At 37.8% G+C, this 22,942-nt stretch overlaps 2 protein-coding genes across 2 annotated transcripts in view; one reads left to right on the top strand and one right to left on the bottom strand.

The window, feature by feature from the left end:
- Positions 1–22,942, top strand: part of cxxc4 (CXXC finger 4) — a 112,219-nt gene that overhangs the window by 574 nt on the left and 88,703 nt on the right. Inside the window, exons 2-3 of the mRNA XM_055158653.1 lie at positions 5,165–5,317; positions 20,751–20,972. The gene's annotated coding sequence lies outside the window, so the exon portion shown is untranslated. The remainder of the gene's footprint in view (positions 1–5,164; positions 5,318–20,750; positions 20,973–22,942) is intronic.
- The window catches only part of tet2 (tet methylcytosine dioxygenase 2), a 29,936-nt gene that overhangs the window by 4,361 nt on the left and 2,633 nt on the right, over positions 1–22,942 (bottom strand). Inside the window, exons 2-7 of the mRNA XM_020930546.2 lie at positions 1,349–3,763; positions 1,009–1,099; positions 832–925; positions 537–745; positions 316–466; positions 143–232 (exon numbers count right to left, since the gene is read on the bottom strand). Of these exons, the coding sequence (XP_020786205.1) occupies positions 143–232; positions 316–466; positions 537–745; positions 832–925; positions 1,009–1,099; positions 1,349–3,719 (3,006 nt within the window). The 5' untranslated portion in view covers positions 3,720–3,763. The remainder of the gene's footprint in view (positions 1–142; positions 233–315; positions 467–536; positions 746–831; positions 926–1,008; positions 1,100–1,348; positions 3,764–22,942) is intronic.

Genomic DNA, 22,942 nt, shown 5'->3' with positions numbered 1-22,942 from the left:
GTTTGTAGTAGTAAATACAATCAATTATTGCTTGTGATTGTGCTTCTACTGTTTATTTTTGGGGAAAACTACTAAAATAGCTGCTATTGCTCAGTAACTTTTTTTGCTATTTTGAATATATAGTAGTATTTCCGTTGCTTACCTGGTTTCCATAAGCTTCTGGTGCCATAGTTTTATAGAGCGGAGCAAGTAATGTTGCCAAATTTTGAAAGTTATTCTCTAGCCTTTCTTCCTGTAAAATAATATGGAGCAAATTGTCCCAGTCAATAACAATGAACACATGTTTTATGTATTTTTTTTAAAACTATATAATACCTCTCTAACGTCATCCCCAAGTAGTTTGAATTTCCTTGGTATCTTGCTTCTTGCAAATTTGCAGCCGTTGTAGTACATGCTCCAGGAACAGCCAAATGAGAAGGAGGCTCCACTGAATTCAGGGTCAAAACCTTGGCATGCACAAGTTCTCCTGAAATAAAATGTTCAGATACAGTATTGTATGGCACTGAATATTGCAGGGATGAATTAAGTGAACTTACTCTTCATTAAGAGCACAGCGTCTTTGTGTGTGAGCACCATATTTGGTCAGTGTTTGACTGAGTTCACTGTAGAGAGAGTCAGCAAGACTCTGGGAGATACCGTCCCAGACCAGCATTGCTACAATAATGCAGGCGGACGCACAGCTGTGACCATTCCGCTCGCGTACCAGAATTAATACCTTTTCTTCAGAACTCGCTCTCCGAATCACCTGTGAATAGTAGATCATAATAATACATGAATACAAGATTTAGCATCTGGTGGATCTGCTTTCATGTGGTACTTTTTACTACTTACCCATTTAGCTATGGGACAACCCTGTGTACTTTTTCCTTCTTTGCCGGTATAGATTACTTTTTCAATTCTAATTGCTTTGCCTGTTAGACCAGACCTTTAAAGTAGATTATGAGAAAAGTAATAATAAGTTACTATGTATTTATGATCTGTTTTGTTAGTGTTAAAGATGTGATCTACCTTTTCTCCATCAGCTCTCTGATTCCTTGGACACTGGGAGCTGAACCCAAGTGAGTGTAGTACGGACCTTCATCTTTCTCACTAATTTGTTCTAAACAAACAAACAAACAAAATATAATTAGACAATAAAATATTTTTGTTATTTTCCTCATCAGACAATTAAATAGCAATGATTAATTTTGTTGCCATCGAATTTAATGTAGCTGGATGTCTGGTGTTAACTAATGTAGTATAAGTAGACAGTACTTAAAAATGTTGTGTTATTTAGCTGCAAAATGTATTGATATGTAGTAAAATGCTTATCATGAAGGGTGCCTAATTTGACTGCAGAAATACTCACCAACACAGTGGCAGGATGCGATGTCATACTGTGTTTTGAGAGGTGTATCAAGGAGATTCTTAATGGGTGTATCAAGTAGCTTCATAGGAGAGTCCATAAAGCATTGTAAAAGGTGTTCTTTTTTGGGAGTTAAATCAGGGGCCCTTTTCAAAGCTAGCGCTGGGGAAGTTGGCATCCCTGTTTCCTCTGTTTTTAGATCTGTTTTTGTTGATAAAATTGTGACTGCGCCTGAAGACTCAACCTTGACCTTATTTGAATTGATTACAATTGACTTTTTCTCAAACACTGGGGAGAGCTGATACTGTTTCAGACTTTGCTCCATGGAGGCCAGGATACTCCCCGGTTTCTTGCTTTGGTCACACAAGAACTCTTGGGGCTCTTGTTTGACTTGTGCCTCCCTCATTGCCAACTGCTGCTGACTGGGACCAGGAAAATCAAATATATCAACATGTTCTTCCTTTATGGTTTTAATACCATATTTCAGATCACCGGAGCTCTGAGTGGGCTGTGGAGGACCGTGACGCTCCTGTTTTTGTAAGAGATGCATTCGCAGTGCCGCATGTTTCTGAAAATCTCCAGGAGGAAGAGGTAGTTGAGAGCATGATGTTCTCCTCTGCTGTTCACTTTTAGCCTGTACCTGTTGTGTTTGATTCTGTGCAGATGGCAGGGGATAGTCAACATGATTAGTTGGTTGGCAGTGGTTGTTGGACTGCTGTTGTGGAAATTGTTTGAGGTTAGTGCTGCCTGAGTTGGGAGAATACAGATGTTGCCTACGTTTTTCATCGGCATAATTCGCATTTGGTTGGCAGGTTAGAGGTTGATGGCCCGGCTGTGGTTGACTATGAGGTCTGTAGATGGGGGACTTGAGCTGTTGTCCATCATACTGTGGGGGCTGTGAAAGTGGCCGCTGAGGATGCATGTGTTGCTGTTCCCTTAAGGGCTCTGATGGCTGAATGTTGCCCTGGTAGATTCTCTCTATTGTGTGATTTTGCTGAGGAGAACTCTGATCTGGGAGAGGTGTTTTAGATTGGGACTGTTGCCACTCACTGGCAGTTTTGTGCTGGGTTGAAGTATAGTGTCCTTGTGCTAGAGGAGAGTCCCGCTGTTGTGACAGCAAAGCGTTTAACCCCTGACTGCTGTCTGGAAATGTACCATGAGCTCTTTGCACTGGTTTTTGAACCTGTGGACTGGAGGTTCTTTGCTGAGACTCAGTACTGTGGTTCCGCCACATATTATTCTCCTGTGAATGGGGTTGGGCTGTATTCATGTACGGCTGCTGCAGAGACTTACGCTCAGTCCATCTAGGTGATTGGGAATTCAACATGCTTGCTGCTTCTAGAGATGTGTTTTCAACCCCATTGGCTAATCCAGTGTGAACTGGAGACTGCAGTGCCATACCATCAGTTGCACTGTTACTACTATTTTGTTGATACCTCTGTGGTTGAACTTCATATTGTGGAGCATTATGATTGACAAAAGAGTTGTGATTAGACCTCTGACTGACTCCCTGAAGGTCCACCTTTTCAGGATATCTTTCTGGGCCATTTGGATGCTGCTGGAGAGTATTTACAATATTTGTATTTTGGGCCATCTGACCTCTCGAGTAACCTGCAGGTTGGTGCTGCCTTTGTGGATGCTGGTGTTGATGTTCTCCATAACTACTGGAGAAACCATTCATAACATAGCCAACAGGCATCTGGGATGATGCTGGCAATCCTGAGGGGAAGTTTCTATTAGCACCCTCACTTGGGGGTCTGTTTGCATCTGAACCATTGAAGGAATTTATCTGTGTTTTGGTTGTTTGAGGTGCAATTGATACGTGCTCAGGAAAATACTGAGACAATGTTTTCTCTAAAAGATCTCCAGGAGTGCCTTCAATGGTAGATGGGGGTGGTGTAGCACCATTTGAAATCATTTGCTTATTTTTCACTAGACCAAATACATCTCCATTGGATAAATTACAATTTCTTTTGTCCACATTCATTTGTGTCTGCGGGACATTGCACTGAAATTCTGCTGCTTTATTAAAGTCTGAAAAGCCATCAGCTAAACGTGAGGGATCCACCTTGAGTTTTTTAGACTGGTGAACCAGAAAAGACTGGTCATGCTTCATCTCCCCATTCAGCATCTCCCCATTCATTTGGTGGGATGCAGGGTCCAACAGCCCTGCCACAGACGCAGGGCTGGAGCTTTCCCGGTGCCTCTTCATGAAGTTGGTGACTGTGCTTGGAGTGTAATGGTTCCAGTTTGTATCCTCGCCAGTATGCACAGAGTGGCCCTCCAAAGACTGGCATCCTTTCTGGGGGAAGTTCGAAGAGGTGGCAAATCTCAGAGTTTCTTCCGTCTCATGTCTGGCCTGTTCTGTTTCCATCTGGGCTGCTTACAGTCCATCCACAGGCCTGCCCTCGGTCCGCTCTGCAAAATACAGTAAAGTTTTTGTTAGTCATATGGACAAGTAGATTAGATTAATACCACTTGTAATTTAGTACATGTAAAGTACATTCCAGGCAGAGCAGTGACAAATCCATAGAAACAAGCAGGCGATGGACCCTCCACCAGAAAAGTTACACAATGCACCTTTTAATAATAAATTCAACATAACCTTTTGGGGACTCTTGTGAACAGTTTAACATCATTCTCAACATAATGTAATATACATATTTTTTCTTCTGTATTTACAGCATTTATTTGAAATAACTAAAAGAATTGACATGTTCTAGATAATGTTTATTTTATAGTTTTTCATCGCTTATTAGCTGAAAGAAAATGCATACGAGTGGTTCAGCATAACATTGATTGCAGTCCAGTTAGAATTGTTTTTAATGCGTGTCACATCCACAGCATCTATGAAACTATTGCGTTGGAAAGGAGAGAGCTTCAGTTTAATCGATCATAATTATGAGTCACGCTGCTGCAGAAATATGATGTATGAGCATCCACTGAGCATCAAGAGCGGGTCACATTCAACCTTGAATAGACAGGGAGAGATCTTGTTTAAGCCTATGGTAGATTTTTAAACATCCAGTCTGCCTGCCTGTGACCAGTGGAATTTTTGTCTTTGTCTCTTTGCAATTTCATACAATAGCTTTGCCTTATAAATACATTATCTTAAAAATCTGCTGCTACACAATTGTATATTGTTATATATAGATCACTTTATTTTAAAGTTATGTTTGGACAAGATTTTAATGACTTTACAAGACAAACCATACTTCAAAATCTGGCTATAATCAAAATCATTTAAAAACTACTTTGAGGCTTTTGAAGATAGTTTCAGTTACAATTTGAGTGCTATGGTCAAGTTCAGAAATAATATGCCAAACAAACTTTGAAAACATAATTGGAGCCAGACAATTCGTGCTCAAGATTTGCCGTTAATGTAAACCAAGTCCAGTTTGACTAAATCTGACCAATATAATATGGGCCTCACATTTGGAAGCAATTAAAGTGCTTATGACTTTTCATAGAGTTGTCATTTAAAAATTCATGTTGTTCAGTATGGATTACAGTTGTACTCTACTCTGAATATGTTTACTGTAACTGCTGTTATACCCTATTAAGTAAGAGTCATTCACCATAAAATGATCAGGAATTTTTGTCAATCTAATAATCATTACTATAGGATTAGGTTCCAAAATAGCTTGGGGAAAAAAGTATTGTCAAGTACTGGTACCCCAGCCCTAAAAATGTGTTCAGACAGAAGACTTTGAACCATACACTGTGAGAACAAAACTCAAACTTGGATGAGGCAGACTAGAGGATGTCCTTTTTCTACCTGGGGCTAATGAATGCTTCTCTGTGTCAATCATCCTTCAGGACATGAGCAGTCCCAAAGCCCAGACGTGAACGAAATCTGCCACTAACGAGCCATGTGCCGTCTGGGAGACCCTGTCATCACACCACAGAGCGGCCAGCTGCCCCGAGCAGGTGGAACAGGACGTGTCTCCACAGTACAAAAGGGACACTCAGGTTGGTGAATAGCACAGTGAGATTGCCTCTTGTCTTTGTGAGAGCGTGGGTTTTTCAGTTGTGAAGTTCAATTTGAGGCCATGGGTTTTACATAGTCTGACAATGGAAAATGTTCAACTACCAGTAAAAAATAGATTTACTTATTTATTTTGGATAACCCCTTGAGATGCATCATTTATTTTTCCGTTTCAATATGGACTTACAGAAGCTGAACCAAGTAAAGTCTAAAAACATTATAGTTAATGTCTTATGGGATTGATTTTGTTGTGTACACTTAAAGCAACTTAAAGCTTTCTAGAGGTCACCTATATGATTCCATGGAAAGAGAAAGTTAAACCATACTTTGGAACGTTGTCAATGGAGAAAGTTAAGGATATCTTTAATATTTTTTGAAGTTATTTAGGTCAACAAGAAACGCTCATTGCTGCTTTCTTGATTGACTCCTTTGGCAGAACAAATGCTACCATCAAACAGATGCAAGTGCCACAGCGGGATGTATTCACAAACAGCCATGTAATCACAAGTGTCTTTATCAAGATGTCAAAATTATTCAAATTTATACGTCTTGTTTCGACACATGAGTTCAACAAGAGCCATGAGGGGTTTACACTGTGCTCTGTGACAAATGCATTTAGCTTTGTATTGTTCAAACTACATAATTAAAGGTCCTATATTGCGCAAAATTTACCCTTGCGAGCTTTAAGCCATGTCAGAATGTTGTTACCTCCTTAAAACATACCTAGAGTTGCGTTTTGTTTCATTCACACGTTTGAATAACAATATATCAGTAATCTGTCTGCATGTCCAAAGCTCAAAATGCTCTTTTCTGCCTTGTGATGTCATGAAGTGGCAGTTTTCAAGTTAAAAGCTACGTTTTACCTTTTGTTCAGTAGAGATTTCCAATTCTAGGGCTGATATTATCCAAATGATTCTGGTGAAGGTGTATGGAGTTTAAAGACGCAGTGGAGCACCACAAGGTGGAATGGAGAGTTTTCGGTTTTTGAGAAGAACTCAACTAAAATATGCGAAATGTGTGTGTTAAACCTGTTTGAACGAAACAAAACACAACTCCAGGTATGTTTTTGATGAGGAGACAACATTATAACATAGATCAGAAAGTAGCGGAATATGGGCCCTTTAAACATGTCTGCAAAAACAATGCAACACAGATATTTTTATATAGATATAGTTTATTTATATAGAGATATATAAAGTTTTATCTCTGACAGGTTCTTACAATGGCAACTGTGTCGACTTATCGTACAATTCAATACATTTCAGATATAACATTAATATTAGGGAATGAATATTTATCCTGGGCTTATTTTCGTTGTACTAGAGGGGCTCTTTTTGTTATTTTGCTGTTGTATGATTAGATTTTACTTGTTGGAGTTTGACTTATGAACTTACTAACTACTAACTTACAAATTAACTACTAAATCGTACACATTTGGAAGAGTTTCTGGAGGATAATTTTGCTTTAGGGTTATCGTGTCAGTGGTTTCAACATTATCATTTATCATCTATATTTTCTTAAGTATTATAACGTGCTTCAATATTCATTATCGTGACTGGCTTAAGTACAGATAATCTGTTTTCACAGGCAAGCATATCTACTCTTTTGTTGTGTCTAAAGCTTTGCCTGTGAATCAGTTACAAAAATGTCGGGGGTGAACTGCAGTTAAGAAGCTTTTGAGTGCGCTGGCTCCATTCCACATTGGACGCTCCAGGTTTTACTACACACAGGGAGAAAAGCTGCTTGTCACAGATGAATACACCCACACTGCCAACAAAAAATCTTTGCTAAACCAGAACAAAGCCCAGGATCCCAGCTGAGTGCGTGCCCTCTTAGCATACAACACTATAAACATGTGCCGATAATGTCCAAGCTTGTATTAATGTATTAGCTATTCTTTGTTACTAACAGGAAGAGCTATTTTTTGCTCCGGAAGTAGAGCCTTAAACTAAAGCAGAGGCAGTGCTGGAGTGCCTGTAGTGCGTGCGTCTGCTGGACATTACATCTCTTTGATCTCTGTGGCAGCTTAGACTGACAAAGCTCCACTGTTAAAGCTCCTACATTGCACAAAATAGACTCTTGTGAGCTTTAAAGGTGCATTTTTTGGTCGGGGGTCCGTCACTAGCTTGTTTCTGTGGATATGTCATTACTCTGCCTGGAATGTTTCACAGTATGACATTAAACAGCCCTGCCTTACATTTATTAAATCACTGGTGGTGGTACAGCTCAAAAATAGCTAGAAAAACAGGCATTCTGACTGTGAGCGGGGTTGCCTCTCCACAGATTTGACCTGTAACTTGGTCTGGTTTGGTTTGGTCTCCATGAAGATAAAAAGGTTTAATACCATACTGTGAAACATTCCAGACAAAGCAATAATATCTCCACAGAGAAAAGAGTTTGACGGATGGAGAATGTTGCTATCTTCTCAAAAACGTACCCAGAATTGTATTTTGTTTCATTCACACATGTTTGAGTAACCTTTTATTATTAGTCTGTCTACATGTTCAAAGCTCAAAGTGCTCTGTTCCACCTTGCAATGTCATGTAGAGGTAGTTTTCAAGTTAACAACTACCTTTAAACTTTTGTTCAGAAGAGGTAAATATGCAGGGTTTGTGTGTTGAAACAAAACACAATTCCAGGTATGTTTGTGAGGAGGAAACAACATTATATCATACAGTAGATCAGAAAATAGGTCTTTTAAAAGTTATAGAACCATTTTAATAAACGTGGGCTTTTCCCTCCAAAAACTGCTTTTGTATGTGTGTTTTGTTTGTGTTCATCTCCCTGTAATTACACTGAATGTTGTGAAGTGTGCCATTGATCCACTTCCTCCCAACCCAGGGCTGCTAAGTGCTGTTATTGTAAAAGTCCTTACCATCCAAGCCTGTAGTTTTCAGGATTTATAGCTATGTATTTGTTGAGTTACTTTAGGGCTCGACGCCTGAGGGCTGAATTGTGCTCTTTGTTGTTTACTCTGACTTGTTGAAGTTAGAATATTTGTATAGTTGAAGTTGAACAAAGAATATTATTTAATTTTATTTGATCTTTTTTAAAGGTCCTACATTATGCTTAAGTGACTATTGTGAGCTTTTAGCCATGTTAGAACGTTGTTACCTCCTCAAAAAACATACTCGGAGCTGTGTTTTGTTTCATTCACACATCTTTGAGTAAGCCTAAGTAGTTTGTCTATGTCTCCAAAGCTTAAAATGCTCTGTGATGCCATGAAGCAGTAGTTTTCAAGTTAACAACTACCTTTTACCTTTAGTTTAGAAGAGATTTGCAATTACAGGGGTGAAATTATCAAAATGATTCTAGTTAATGTGTATGGAGTTTAAAAGCACAGTGGAGCATTTCCTGTCTTACCACATGGCATCACAATGTGGAACAGAGTGTTTTCAGTTTGAGAGAAGAACTCTATAGGTGGTGTTTGTGTGTTAAACGTGTGAATGAAGCAAAACCCAGCTTGAGGTATGCTTTTGATGAGGAAATAACATTGTAACACACGTCAGAAAATAGCGTAATAAGGGCCCTTTAAGGACACAAGTCTGGATACATACTGTAGCTATCATAATACCAACAGCAGCTACTAATCTTTTTTTATTCATCCATTGCCAAACAGGTGATTTTCAAGTACTGTTTTTATGCCGGATGCTCTTCACAGACGGTAAGAAAAGTAAGCAACGTGTCTTGCCCAGAGGCACGACAGCAATATGTGGATGTCATGTGTACAGTACACTTAGACAATAATGAAATTTAATAGCATGCTATTACTAACAATAAAACCGATGGATAAAAGCTTGTCTTTCCATACGGGAAATGCTGAGTGCTCTATTCATGTTTTAGACAAACTTTATTGATCCACAAGGGAAATTATTTGGACAAGTAGCTCACGCATCACAATATGAAAAAACAAAGAGCAAAAATATAAACGATAATTGTAAATTCAAAGTAAACAGCAAAAATAACAGAAGACCCATTTCAAATAAGGCATAATTATGTATATGTAAAAATAAAAATATAGAAATACAGTAATGCAAATATGTCTCTCTCCTAGGTACAAAAGGTCATAAGGAGAAACAGTGCAAAGATGAAATAGTGATTGACATGACAGAAGGTGATCTGTTACATAAGGGTGATTTGTTGTACAGTTTTATGGAGTATGGCATGATGTAGTCCTGTATCTCTCACTGTTATGGAAGCTAGGAGCCTGTTTTTGTTTTTAGCAGTGGGCACCAGTGAAATATGAGCAGAGCCATAGTAGACAGGGTTTATTTGGCATGACCTGGCAGCCGCATGCGACATTCAGCACCAATGACAGCTGCTGGTAGACTCTGTGCACTTTAGGTCCAGACCAATTCAGCCAAAAGCCTTGTAAATCACACTCCCGCTCACCCACAACACCACACCACAACACACCACCGCTGCATGGGAGAGTCCACAGAATACAAAACATCTCAAGTGAACATTTCCTTTCTATTTTCAGTTCTTTCGCTGCTTCCTGTTTAGAAGATCAGCATTTGCAGCCTCTTCAAAGATTGTAAATTCTCACAGTGTAATGTGTATTTTAAAAAGTTCCACTGTATACAAGCTGACAGAGCAAAAGTTGAATACTGACCCATGTTGTTATTTTTATTTTAATACGATCAGATTCGAGCTGCAGAAGGGTGAATAAGTAACTTTTATGGTTAATAATTAGTTCATTCTACTATTTATTTATTTATTGCAGCTAAGGCCTTTTAATTATAGTCTATTTAAAAGTCCACTGTGTAACTTGTCTGCTTGTCCATGGAGATGTACCTTGAATGTTCCACAGTATGACCGTAAACTTAAAAATCTCCATGGAGACTTTATGAGAGACTAGATTTGTGGAGAGGCGACCCCACTCACAGTAAGAATTAATGTTTTTTAAGACATTTTTGATCAATAAATAACTCCTGCAGCTGAATAAATGCAGGACAGTTTAGTTTAATGCCATACTGTGGACAATTTAAACCAAGGTATTAACATCTCCATGGAGACAAAAAGGTTGCAGACCCTCTCCAGAAAAGTTACACAGTGCTTCTTTAAAAATAAATTTACTGGGATTATCCTGCTTTCTTGTTATTGTGTCTGTTATGACCCAAAAACAGAGATCAAAACATAATTTATCAAGGACACAGTTCAATAATTTAATTCCTTTTTGCTTTTTGTGTTTTTGTGACATAAAAATTTCAGTCTGATCATTTAACGCTATGTTTCTATGTTTCAATATATCGTGCTTCACATTTTGTTAACGTGACAGACCTTTACAGACTATTTAACGTTGTATATTACAGTAACAGATCCTTAGTAACACCAGTAAGGAGGTCAAGTGACTGGTATTCTACCCGGCTCAAATGGCTGCTGTAAATATGAAGCTAGACCTGCTGCTTCACAAACTCTCTGACCCCGACCTAAGTTTCACAACCACATTCCAGCCAGCACTGTAAGCAACATGTACACTGAGAGAGTAGAGACCCAACTCAAGTCTGAAGCATCGGACACCTTCTCTAAATACAAAACAGATTATTTAAATTCCGCTCTGTTATACATAACACATGTATTTCAAATAAACATTGTTCACTGAATCACTTTAGGGGACATACTACAGGCAAGACTTTTTTTTTTTCAGTTTTTTGGTCTCTTAGCATTCATGCTTACAAAGGGAAACAACAAAAATGTCCACCCTGCCCTGAAAGATGTTTCATGTATTCAAGCCATTCTGCTATATGGGACGTTGTAATTTCAATGGCTGTTTTCTCAAAATGCATTTTTCTCCAGTAGAGACATAAATATGACCTCTTAAAGCAGCACCTAGACACACCAGCCTTATACTTAATAAGATTTTGACCAAAGGCACAGAAGGAAGAAGTTTTAACTCCAAAAAATGAGATGCAGTTTGAATTTTTAGGCAATTTTCCAGTGAGAATAAGTTTACTCTAATACTACTACTACATATTTAATAAGATAACCAAAAACCTTCTGTATATATTTTGTATATCAAATAAGACAACATTTTGAGATTGAACTTGACCAAAAATGTTCAATTTGAGATATTTTTACACCTAAAATGCCTTTATTTGATATGAAAACATTACATGATGAAAAACATGTAATATTTTGCAATACTTTACACCAGCATTTTCAAATTGATATCTCTAAATTGAAGATTTTTTCCTATTCACCTGCAGTGTCTCTCCTCAAGTATAGCACACATTTAAGCAACCTGTCTCCAAATGACTCTGTTCTTGTCAGTACCAGATCCATAATTTTGATACTCAATAGCAATAAAAAGAATAAAAAGCTATTTTCAACACAGAATAATACTAGTTTCTTATACTAGTTACAATATAAGTCCAGTCTACCATTCAAAAAAATATTCAGGAAGTCTCCAGTTTGTGACTATTCAGTTTTTTGTTTTTTTTCTCATTATTGATAGCTGAAAGACATATTTAGTTTCCATGTTTGAGTATTCTTCTAACAACTATAGTCAGACCTGATGCTAGTCTTCTCTCACCAAACTTAAAAATGATTATTAATAAAACATATCACTTGTATAGTCATTTTCAAGATACCCAAAGACACATTACAGAGACAAACTGTACATCACATGTTTATCACAGTCACATCCTCACATGACTGTTTTCTTTCTATTAGTTCCAACATATGACTCCACTCACTTTAAAACAACTGTTCATTGTTTCTGGTCTTATTTCAATAGCGAATAGTATATGCTGCTCTCATCGCTCCGTTGTTTCTTTTGGATCTTGTTCAGTAACAAAATCTTTGGCATCTTATGTAACCACAATCCAGTACATACATTTGTATAATTATGCCTCATTTGACACCAGCCTCTTGCTATTTTTGCTACTTACATTGAATTTATTATGATCTTTTATATTTTTGCACTTATTATAATATACAGTGATGTGTGAGCTACTGTGTCCAAATCATTTCTCTTGTGGATCAATAAAGTTTGTCTCACAGCTAAAAAGGAATAGTCCCAAAAGCTAAAACATGAGGTGAAATACAATACTAGACTAGCACACACCTTCCCATACAACGTAAATGCATATCTTGAGGCCTAATACTAATAATAATATGCTGGACAATGTTTTATTAGTGCCACTTTGTACTAACTGCACCTAATTTAGCCTTAATAAAGCATGAACAAAGACTTCATAATAAACAAATAGTTAAAGAAGAATGATTTAGGGTTAGTAACTACTTATTTGGTCAGTTTTCCTCTTTCTGTTGACTGATCTGTTAACATGTGAGAACACAAACATGAGTCCACATTCTTAAGATTTTGACTATTTGGTGTGACCTTTTCTAAGAGTTTGTCCACTGCAAAAACTAAAATATAGCCAAGTTAAAATTATTTGAATTAAGACAGTTTTCTCGTGAAATTTCACTTGTAGTAAAATATAAAATGATCTACCAGTGGAACAAGACTTTTTGTACTTAAAGCATGAAAATACATCTTGCTACACTTAAGATAAGAAAAATAACAACTGTTTGCACTTAAATCTAATGTTGCTTGAATTAAGAAAAACACACTTATTACATTGGTAGATCATTTTACTTGTCAAATTAAGTCTACTCAAATAAAGTGAAATGTTCTTTATTTAAGTCGTTTTAAATTTTACTGCAAAAAGCAATATCTAGATAAGAATTTCACAAACAAGATTGTGCAACGTCGGGTCTTGGTTTTGTTGTCAAAGAAGACCAGTTTCCTGTTAGCCTAATCACTCTGACGCAATAATGACCTACCCCCTCAACCACTACCCCTTACTCTTTCTCAATGAAGAATCCTTAAAGGACCCACATTGCACTGTTTTCTAATCTATGCTAAAATGTTTGACTATTAAAAACATACCTGGAGTTGTGTTTTTTCTCATACACACATTTAACACACAAATCCTGCGCATTTAGGGTTTTTTTCTGAACGAAAAACACTCTGTATTATCTTGTGATACCATGTGGTAACACAGGAAGAGCTCTACTGTGTTTTTAACTGCATACACCTTCACTAGAATCATTTGGATAATTTCTGTCCTTGCCAATCTGTACTGAGCAAAAGATAAAAGGCAGCTGTTAACTTGCAAACTGCCATGACATGACACCACAAGGTGGAAGAGAGCATTTTGAGCTTTAGAGATGTAGAAAAAACTCATAATGCAGGGTTACTCACACATGTGAGATCATGAATGAAACAAAACACAACTCCAGGTATGTTTTTGATGCGGTAACAGCATTCTAACATCACTTAAAGCTCACAAGAGGCAATTTTGCGTAATATAGGACCTTTAAGTAACGCTACACGATGTTCGTCAACTCTCCTCGTGCTCTCAGATTTCTATCTTGAAGGTAAAGTGACATATAATACTCACTGGCTTTTCTATAGTATAAATCAATCACTACCAAGGCGTGTCACACATTTCTGTTTGTAATTTTGTCCCTGAGTGCGACCTCCCCCCTACCGAAGATGAAGGGAGCTGTACAATCTGCATTGTTCTTTATGTCTAATGCGAGACAGATGTGAGAGGCTCCAGGAGAATCCCAGCGCCGGTTTTGTACTTCTGCAGCTCTGTCATGTTGTCACTGGCTTTGTTCTGCTTTAGGACTTGCTTTTCAAATTGTTGCTTCTTTTTTTATTTTGACAAATTTTATAGACGGACTTCAGTTTAGATTTTGTTTGTTGTTTGTTGTTTTGTTGTTGTAGTATTATTTTAACATAACCTTTTGAAAGTAGCAGTAAAGTAAGTAGCAAAGAAGCACCTGTATTTGTATAAAAACTTTGTATACGTAGACCTACATTAAAGGTACATAGTGTAACTTTTCTGGTGGAGGGTCCATTGATTGCTTTTCTGCATAGAGATATCATTGCTTTCTCTGGAAATTTTCACAACATGGTATTAAACCTTTCTGTCTTCATGGAGACCAAACCAGGCCAAGTTACAGGTCAGATCTGTGGAGTGGCAGCACCTCTCAGTGTCAGAATACCTGTTTTTCTAGGTACTTTTTGAGCTATAAAACAACCTGTAATTTATTAAATGCAAGGTAGAGCTGTTTAATGTCATGCTGTGGAACATTCTGGGCAGAGCAATTACATCTGACGGACCTCCAACCAAAAAGTTACACAGTGTACCTTTAAATAAAAGTAGAAATATATGGTTTACCTTACTTTGTTTAGAAGCTTTCTAAACACCCAATAATGTAGACCAATTTTTTGGTTTATAAAAGTGAATGGATCTTGATACCTTTACCCATTAAAACAGCAGTGTTCAGTTGTATACAGGTAAAATATATTGTTCCAATCTCGGGCTCCTAACTGTATCTAGGCTGCAAAAACAGCAGAAAAGAAAACTGCAAACTGTAACACTGAATATAGTATAATTGTGTTCAGTTTGTATAGTACAGTGTTGATGATCAGGCTCAAACTGTACGTTGTTGCTGTTAAGTCATATTTATTTAATGGAAATATAAACTACACGAAGAAAGCAAATATCACATTTCAAGTTTGTGTGTACGTGTGTTTGACTCAGCCACACCTCTACACAAACAGGTGTAACAAGTCATTCAGACTGAATCAACATGAGCTGCAGATGTCACTGCTTTTGTCACAATTCTAATAATTTTAGTTTTATAAATCCTTTTTCTCGGTAACTCAAAGACACTTGACAATAATGTGACACAAAAACAACAGCAGGATAGACAAAGCAAATAGTGAGTCATTTGTGGGGGTTGTAGGCTATAAGGAAAATGTGAGTTTTGAGCTGCTGATAATAATAATTCTAAAGATTATTTTAAAACTATTCAGTAAAAGGTCCAACTCTGTCCTGTTTGTGTGATTTTGTTTGGTTTTTAGTGTCATATTCAAATGAGTATCAAGTCTTGACACCAGTTTTTGTATTAATAACACAAAAACAAGTTCAAAATTGACAAAACAAGTAGTGCAGTAAGTCATTTTTGGGGATTTTAGGCTATGAGGAGGTGAGTTTTCAGCTGTTGATAATACCAGTTCTCAAGATTATCATAAAACTCTTTAGGAAATGTCCAATTTTGTCCTTTTTGTGTAATTCTGTTCTGTTTTTAGCATCATATTCAACCAAGTATCAGTTTGAGTTGCCATACATTATTATGACAACCCTTACTGAAGCTGAAATGCTCAAAAACTTGTACTCCTTGGATTTTCTTGTTCAGCTACTGCCTTATAAGGAAGTCTGTGTACCATGAAACAACATCATGGGCATACCTTCCAGTGCAAAGGTTAGAATCTGCATCTAAACCAGTTTTTAGTGGAAAAAAAAAAAAAAAATCTGCAAAAAGCCTGCTTCAGATTCTCCCGTTTATTTCTTCTTTGCCCTTTGTCTTCTACAGCTGTCAATATATCTGACTAACTTGATGAACTGTGCACAGAGCAAAGTTAATGTCTTTCAGAGCGCGCTGTAGCCATGGCAACCATCTTCAGAGCGCTCCACGGCCCATCTGGTCTAAACATTAGCCGTGTGCAGAGGAAGCCCCATGCACATGTGCTTTATGCATCGATCCTGCATGATCAATAGCACTACATTTTCAGAAGGCCTGCGTTGCACTCGCAATCAACACGCTTACAACCTCCCCTTGAAAGAATCAGCTCGGGAATCGGTTTGGGTTCTTTTTGTAGATTTTGATGTCAAAGTCTTAAATGGAGGCACAGTTTCTGAATAAAATGTTCAGGAGGAAATCCATAAATACATACTGAACTCGATTTTTTTTTTTGATTACTGGTTCAGCAGATGTGCTAATATTAATTTTATAGTGCAATGAACTTTGACCAATTGAAACCCACATGCCTTTGTAGCCAACACTTTGAAACTATTGTAAGAAAATGGCCTTAATTTTTTGTATATAAATAATAATAATAAAAGTCTATCCTTTACTTTTCTTCTTGTTGGTTACTGGTTCGGCAGATTTGCTAAAATTAATTTAATAGTGCAATGAACTTTGAACAAATGAAATACACTTTTAATTGTAGCCAAAATTTTGAAATTATTGTAAGAAAATAGCCTTAAGTTGTATATATAAATAAAAAATAATAAAAGTCTATCCTTTACTTTTCATCCACTGAAATATACTGTAGTTTGTACTTTCATATTAAATCCTCTCTTCAGTGTGTTGTGGAAGGGGAAGTACGGTACGCCTATTTATATCGTAAGTGTTCGGTAACTTGGATAAAAATAATTGTTGTCAGAATAGCTAATTTCGGTAGTAATTTCAGCGGTAGTAGCAGTATAAATGGAAACTGTAAAAGTAGTTGTAGTAGAGCAGTAGATGTGCTGGTAGAGTTTGAGTACTGGTATTTGTAGTAGAGTTTCATCAAAAATAACTTTCAATTGTAATTTCGTTGGTGAATCTTCTACATATAAAAAGCTTATTGAGTACTGAAGTCGTTGTCTTCCTTATAACCATGATGATAAATTTAAATTGGAAAAGACAGATTGACAACCCAGTAGAATACAAATGTACACTTTGTAAGTAAGTATGTATGTATGTAGGGCTGGGAAACACAGGGTCCCTCAAATATCGAATGGTGAGGGACCCTGTGATCCCTGTGAACCCTAACTCAATACATGGCTCACGATACGATATTATTACAAAATGGCAATACATGCGATACTCGATATACTGTACTTCACATGATACTCTGTGATATATAGCTGTTTTTCAGAACCAACGAACCTATTTTAATCATCAAAACAGTGAATATGTCAAGTGTATTACATAAACAAGTTTTCTTACACTAAATAATCAACTAAATTGTAGTCTGGACAAAAAATATTGCTAAAAGATACCAAAAAATATGCTTGACGATATATCGAAACACAATAATACTGTATCACCAAATTTCGTATCACTATATATCAATATTCTGATATTCTAGTAATATTCTAGTATGTATGTATACTGAGTTCTCCGTATTTGTATATGGTATGTTCTGCTGGCTATTATTATCACAATTCTCCCATGTCCCATCCTCACAATTCTCCCACCAAAGCCAAGTTTAGGTTAGAACTGAACTGATGTAGCATAAACACTGGGCCTGTCACGATAATTACTGCCGATATATCAATATATTGTTCAAAATAACAAAGCTGGAACAATATTTTTTGGGGTCAGTATTTAGCGTGTGTACATTTCCTTTGCATTACTAGAACATTTTTGACTATTTTTTGCAATATGAGAAAATTGAAGCTGTAAATGATTGCATGAATAAGTCATTACAGATGCAAACTAAGTACTGAAGTGTTTCATTCTACTGTTTATCGCAGCTCATGAATGTTTAACAGTATTGTACATTGAGGTTTGAATCTGCCGTTGGGTTTGTGTGTCTGTGGCATAAACTAGTCTCAAAATTATCATTTAGTTCAGCAATATATCACACTTTAAAATGTGTTTATCTGTTCGTGACAGGCCTATAAGTGTGCTGAGTTTCCTATATTGAGGTAATGTATGGTTTGCTGGCTGCTATTTAAAGGTGCACTGTGTAACTTTTCTGATGAAGATGTCATTGCTCTGCTTGAAATGTTCCACAGTATGGCGTTAAACAGCTCTACCTTACATTTATTAAACTATAGCTTGAAAATACCTACAAAAACAGGCATTCTGACAGATCTGACCTGTAACTTGGTTTGGTTTGGGCTCCATGAAAGGTTTAATGCCATACGGTGAACGATTCTGGACAAAGCAATAATATCTCAAAGCGTTTGACGGACCCTCCACCAGAAAAGTTACACAATGCCTTTACCTTTAACACAGTTCTCCCATCCGAGCCATATTTAGCCTACAACTGTACTGATGCAGCATAAACACACCACTGGTATTCTCTGGGTTAGAACTGGCTCAGTGACAGACTCCATGTGCTTGATCAGGAAGCTCTTTTCATTAATAAAAAGAGCAGTTTGCCACCTTAACACAGCAGTCCTCGCTACACTTTTCTGCTGCCCTGAACTTTGAATAAAATGCCTTTTGCAAATTGCTCTTTTGTGGTTGTGAAAGTGAACGTAGTAGCGGTATTCTCGAGCTCATTGGTTTCTAAGCAGCCTGACCTAAGCCACTGTTGCTAAGCTGCCTCTCTCCTACTGAGAGAGAGCCACGTGACCTTCATTGAATGGAAATCACAAATCCTTTGGAGCCAGGGGTGTTTTCAATCATGGCATCGCTTCAGCTCACGTCCCCTGTGGTATGAAATATAAATGCAAACTTCACTCTGTACATAGAAAGGTTTTGAATATAATGTCCAAAGTGAATAGCCCATTGAAACATGAAACTAATATCTTACTCTTGGGTCTGCACATAATCGTCAGAATGTTAGTAATGTCCATCATAACAAAAGACAACATTGGTATTTATGTGTTAAATTGAAAGTGTATTGTTACATCGAGGTATAGAAATGATAAAGCTGAATAAATACGATCAGATCTGTGGAGAGGCAAGCCCACTCACAATACAAATGCATTCTTTTCAAGGTAGTTCTGAGCAATAAAAACACCTGTAAGTGAACAATGCAAGAGATGAATTACTAACTAATTAAAACCATACTGTGGAACCTTCTGGGCAAAGTTATAACAACTCCATCAGACAAAACAGTGGTGCACAATCCACCAGAAAAGTTACAAATTGTGCCTTTAACCCTGAAAACATATTTTCTCATTTTCTTCCTTTTTATTTCTTCTTATTTTTTTCTTCTGCATGAGAGTAAAGTTTTTTTTCTGTCAATCTCTCTGTGCATCAGCTGTTGTATCAGAAACCTAATATTGAGTGTGGAGTACTGGAGAGTCTCGGCGGCACTTAGTGATGTCATTGGAAGCCTTGGATCGGGGTTATGCCTCTAAATGACATAGAGGACCAGCTGTCGCTCTCTGTGCTTCTTGTGCAGACAACAGGGGGCCATGGGGCCTAACCTTTTCAGTGACAGCTCCTTGCAGCATAACGTGCATATCTGACAGCCATTTTAGAACTGGGCCAACAGCCATCAGCAGCAGTTGTTTCTGTGTGAACCCTGGTGAGGCCGCACCGTGAAGAAGCCAGGCGGATTTTGTGGCAGCAGCTTTAGTTATGATAATCTCTCTCAAGATATTCAGTGAGATAAAACATTTGTCGATGGCTAAATGCTTTGTGACAACCTTGAAGACGGGCAGCCATCTTTGTTTTTGTCTCACGTTAATGCAAGACATTTCTTTAGGTTAGCACTCATAACCTCTGCATTGAATGTTTGAATTCCTATAGTTAGCATGGTGAGATGGATTATTTATTTATTGATTTATGTATGTATTTATATGTATTTAGCCGACAGTAAGGAAGACATTGGGCGTAACAGTACAGCCCTACAAAGGCAGAACTCTGTAACATCATGTTTGGTCAAAAATTTGTAATTTTGAGGGTATTTGAGACCTCCTTTATCATGTGAATAAATATCATGAGCCAATTTGATTGTTTTACGAGAAAATAAAGGGCTATTACAACTGTAACATCCAAAACCATACGAGAAACCGCAGCAGAACGGCGTAATAGATATTTTTCTCAGTTTCACACTCTGGTGAGTTAAGGTCTTTTGCTTTTGTAGGGCAGAATAACATAATCATAATTTTGGGGAGAAAGAAAAAGGAAATATAAATGCAGACGTTCCTATAAATCATGGAAATAATTTTTGTTATTGGCATCCAGAAAGTTATATACCTAACGTCACGCAATCAAAATTTAAAATTACAATTACAGCCAGTCCAGATTTAAGGCTATTCAAGACTCCATGCAATCACCGAACTGTCAAAAGGAATTATACATTTTCAGTCCCTTTTTTTCCCCCAATTTCCATAATGAAGAGGTTACAGAGCACCGATTGCATCTTTCTTTTATTGAGATGGAATCCTTGGAGATTTGCAAGCCAGTGTCTCACAGAACATGTAAAATAATGCTGAGTTTTTCTAATATTTCTTCTTATTTCTTTGTTATTTGTCAGCAATGCTTATTCTAAAAGATAGTTCCTTTAGACCACAGTTATTTTATAGATATCGTTCAATGCATGAGTAAGTTTTTGTTTGTTTTTGTAGTACAATCAACTAAAAATTATGGGATTTAGAAAAACACTATAACATTATATGATCAGGATCTTATTGGTTTCTCATTGCGTTGTGCTTAGTTTTAAAGAAAAAGCAAATATCTTAAGGTTTAAAGCTCTACAGAGACGTGCTTCCAGTCATGTGAATTCCCTGTTTGAAGTTCATTACAAACTGGTCATTACAAGCCAAAAAAAAAAAACAAAAAAAAAACGCTTTGGCCTTTTAGCGTCCATTAGCAAATCTCTCTACGATGCATGTTCTCTATAACTTTTTTTTTCCTCTTATCTCGTCTCCGCAGCAATGACATAAGCGCGTCGTTTGGAAGCGCTGGGGCGGGGAGGCGAGAAGAGAGATGCTACTCGCTTTGGGGATGGTTACGTAACAATCTTCCACTGGCTCGGTCTCTTGCTCGGCGCGGAATGCCAGGACGGTGTTTGTAAACAGAGCGGCCATGTGCGGGCTCACGTGGAGGAGGCTTTGGAGTCACTGGCCTCACCGGTCTGTCTGCGTCACCCCCGAGGTAAAGAGACATCGATACGCGTTCCCTTCGTCCCGCACCAACCACTCTTTGCATAGTCCCACAGATCTCACTCCATAATTAGGCGGCACAACCCAGGTCACGTCAGGAAAGCCGCTCCCGCTGAATGAAGTGATGAGTGCACGTGTGTCTGACTCATAAAAAGTTTGTGTGCGCGCTCTAGAAACTATTAAAGGTGCAATATTACACCAAATTGAGTCTTATGAGCTTTAAGTTATAACGTCATTACCTCATCAAAAACATACCTGGTGTTGTGTTTTGTTTCATTCACACATGTGCATTACTAGTCTGTCTACACCTTCAGTGCTCAAAATGCTCTGTTCCACCTTGTGATGTCATGAAGCAGTAGTTTTCAAGTTAACAGCTTGTAGAGATTGGAAATTCCAGGGCTGAAATCATCCAAATGATTCTAGTGAACGTGTACAGAACAGTATTTTCTGTTTGAGAGAAGAACAGAGCCCAAATGTGCAGGGCCTGTGTTGTTGCATGTGCTGTGTGAATGAAACAAAACTCAACTCCAAGTATGTTTTTGATGAGGAAACAACATTTTAACATAGACCAGAAAATAGCGCAATATGTTCCCTTTAAGAACTCAATAATAACACTGAAGAACCAAATCAATAAATCATGTTTTTGGGGATTTTGTCAGGTATTTGAACTTGTACTTATTGAATCTTCCTCTTTGTTTTATCCCAAATGTCAAATATTTCAACCATATTCAAACTGGAATGTGTTTCATTGTGCAGAAACAGCGAGAGCCTTTCTGCTATTCTCTGTAGCAAACAACCCCCAGTAGGAGACTAGAAACCAATCAATATTACAAAAATCAATACAGGCTCTGAGTACCTCACCATTTTGTCTCCAATGCAGCTCTTACTTGTGGGTGTGGCTGAAAAGGTATAGTGCAATGTAAAATGTCCAGCCTGTCAGTGCAATGGTCACACACTGGCCTCTGGAATACGAGCTCTGTAGGCTGCGGGCCCTGGCGGTGTTAAGGGTCAGAGTTGTATTGTGTATGGATTGCATTGTTGTGAAACGCTATGGCAACTGGACATTCTTCTCTCCGTCCCAAAAGCTGATATTGTCTCAAGGCAGGGAGTGACACAAACAGGACTTTTGCCGGCCCAGGCAGATGAGCGTTCCCTATGTGCCGGTTTATCAGTGAGGTGTGGATAGATCACAAGAGCGCTGTGCATGTGATGGATCTATGCGCCCATCCCCCACTCAACCCCCACAGGCTCATTACTGCACTGCTCTGTCTTTCTCTGAATATAAAACAGAAGCACCCCTACAGGATTTACACACATGTTCGCCACAATCTGCAGATACAATATAATACTTTCTTTCATGCACATTTGAGTTATTACCAAGATCCAGATCCAGAACAAACTGTATTTTGAAGCTTTTCATGGATACAGTACTGGGAGGGTGGCTTATTTTCTTGCTTTTACTATGTTCATATTTTGTAAACTGTTAAATTAAACTAGTTAATGCCATATATTCCGTATTATGTGACATTTGTGCGTACTCCACTATGCTTGTTTTTGAACACGCAAAATGGTCCATTGGTATTTCTCTAGGTATTTATAGTTGCTGACCTACATTTTTGTAATACATAAGCAAACTAGTTATAACGCAACTACAGAGACAAAACCCTCAAAATACTTAGTCTGAGACTGGTAAACGCCAATGTTGACACACACTCACTGACCATGCTCGCCGTATCAAAACACAGCCCAGCCATTGCGTCACAGGGGCCCGGCCAATTGTTATTTTAGGTTTCCTGACAGCTCTTCCTTCCTCCTACTGAAACATGTTTTTTACTACAGGCTAAAACTGCAAACAACTTCAAATTTTGATGCTTTGAAGCCTTCTTTCTGGCTCATCTTGTCACTATATTTTGACTTTACTGGTCCCTAAACAGTAACTTTGCACGCCCTGAGAGACAACTG

This window comes from Boleophthalmus pectinirostris, unplaced genomic scaffold, assembly GCF_026225935.1.
Source record: "Boleophthalmus pectinirostris isolate CB_2022bp ecotype Guang Dong unplaced genomic scaffold, ASM2622593v1 HiC_scaffold_22, whole genome shotgun sequence".
In the NCBI taxonomy this organism is placed as follows: domain Eukaryota; kingdom Metazoa; phylum Chordata; class Actinopteri; order Gobiiformes; family Gobiidae; genus Boleophthalmus; species Boleophthalmus pectinirostris.
This window is presented reverse-complemented; position numbering and strand designations above follow the sequence as displayed.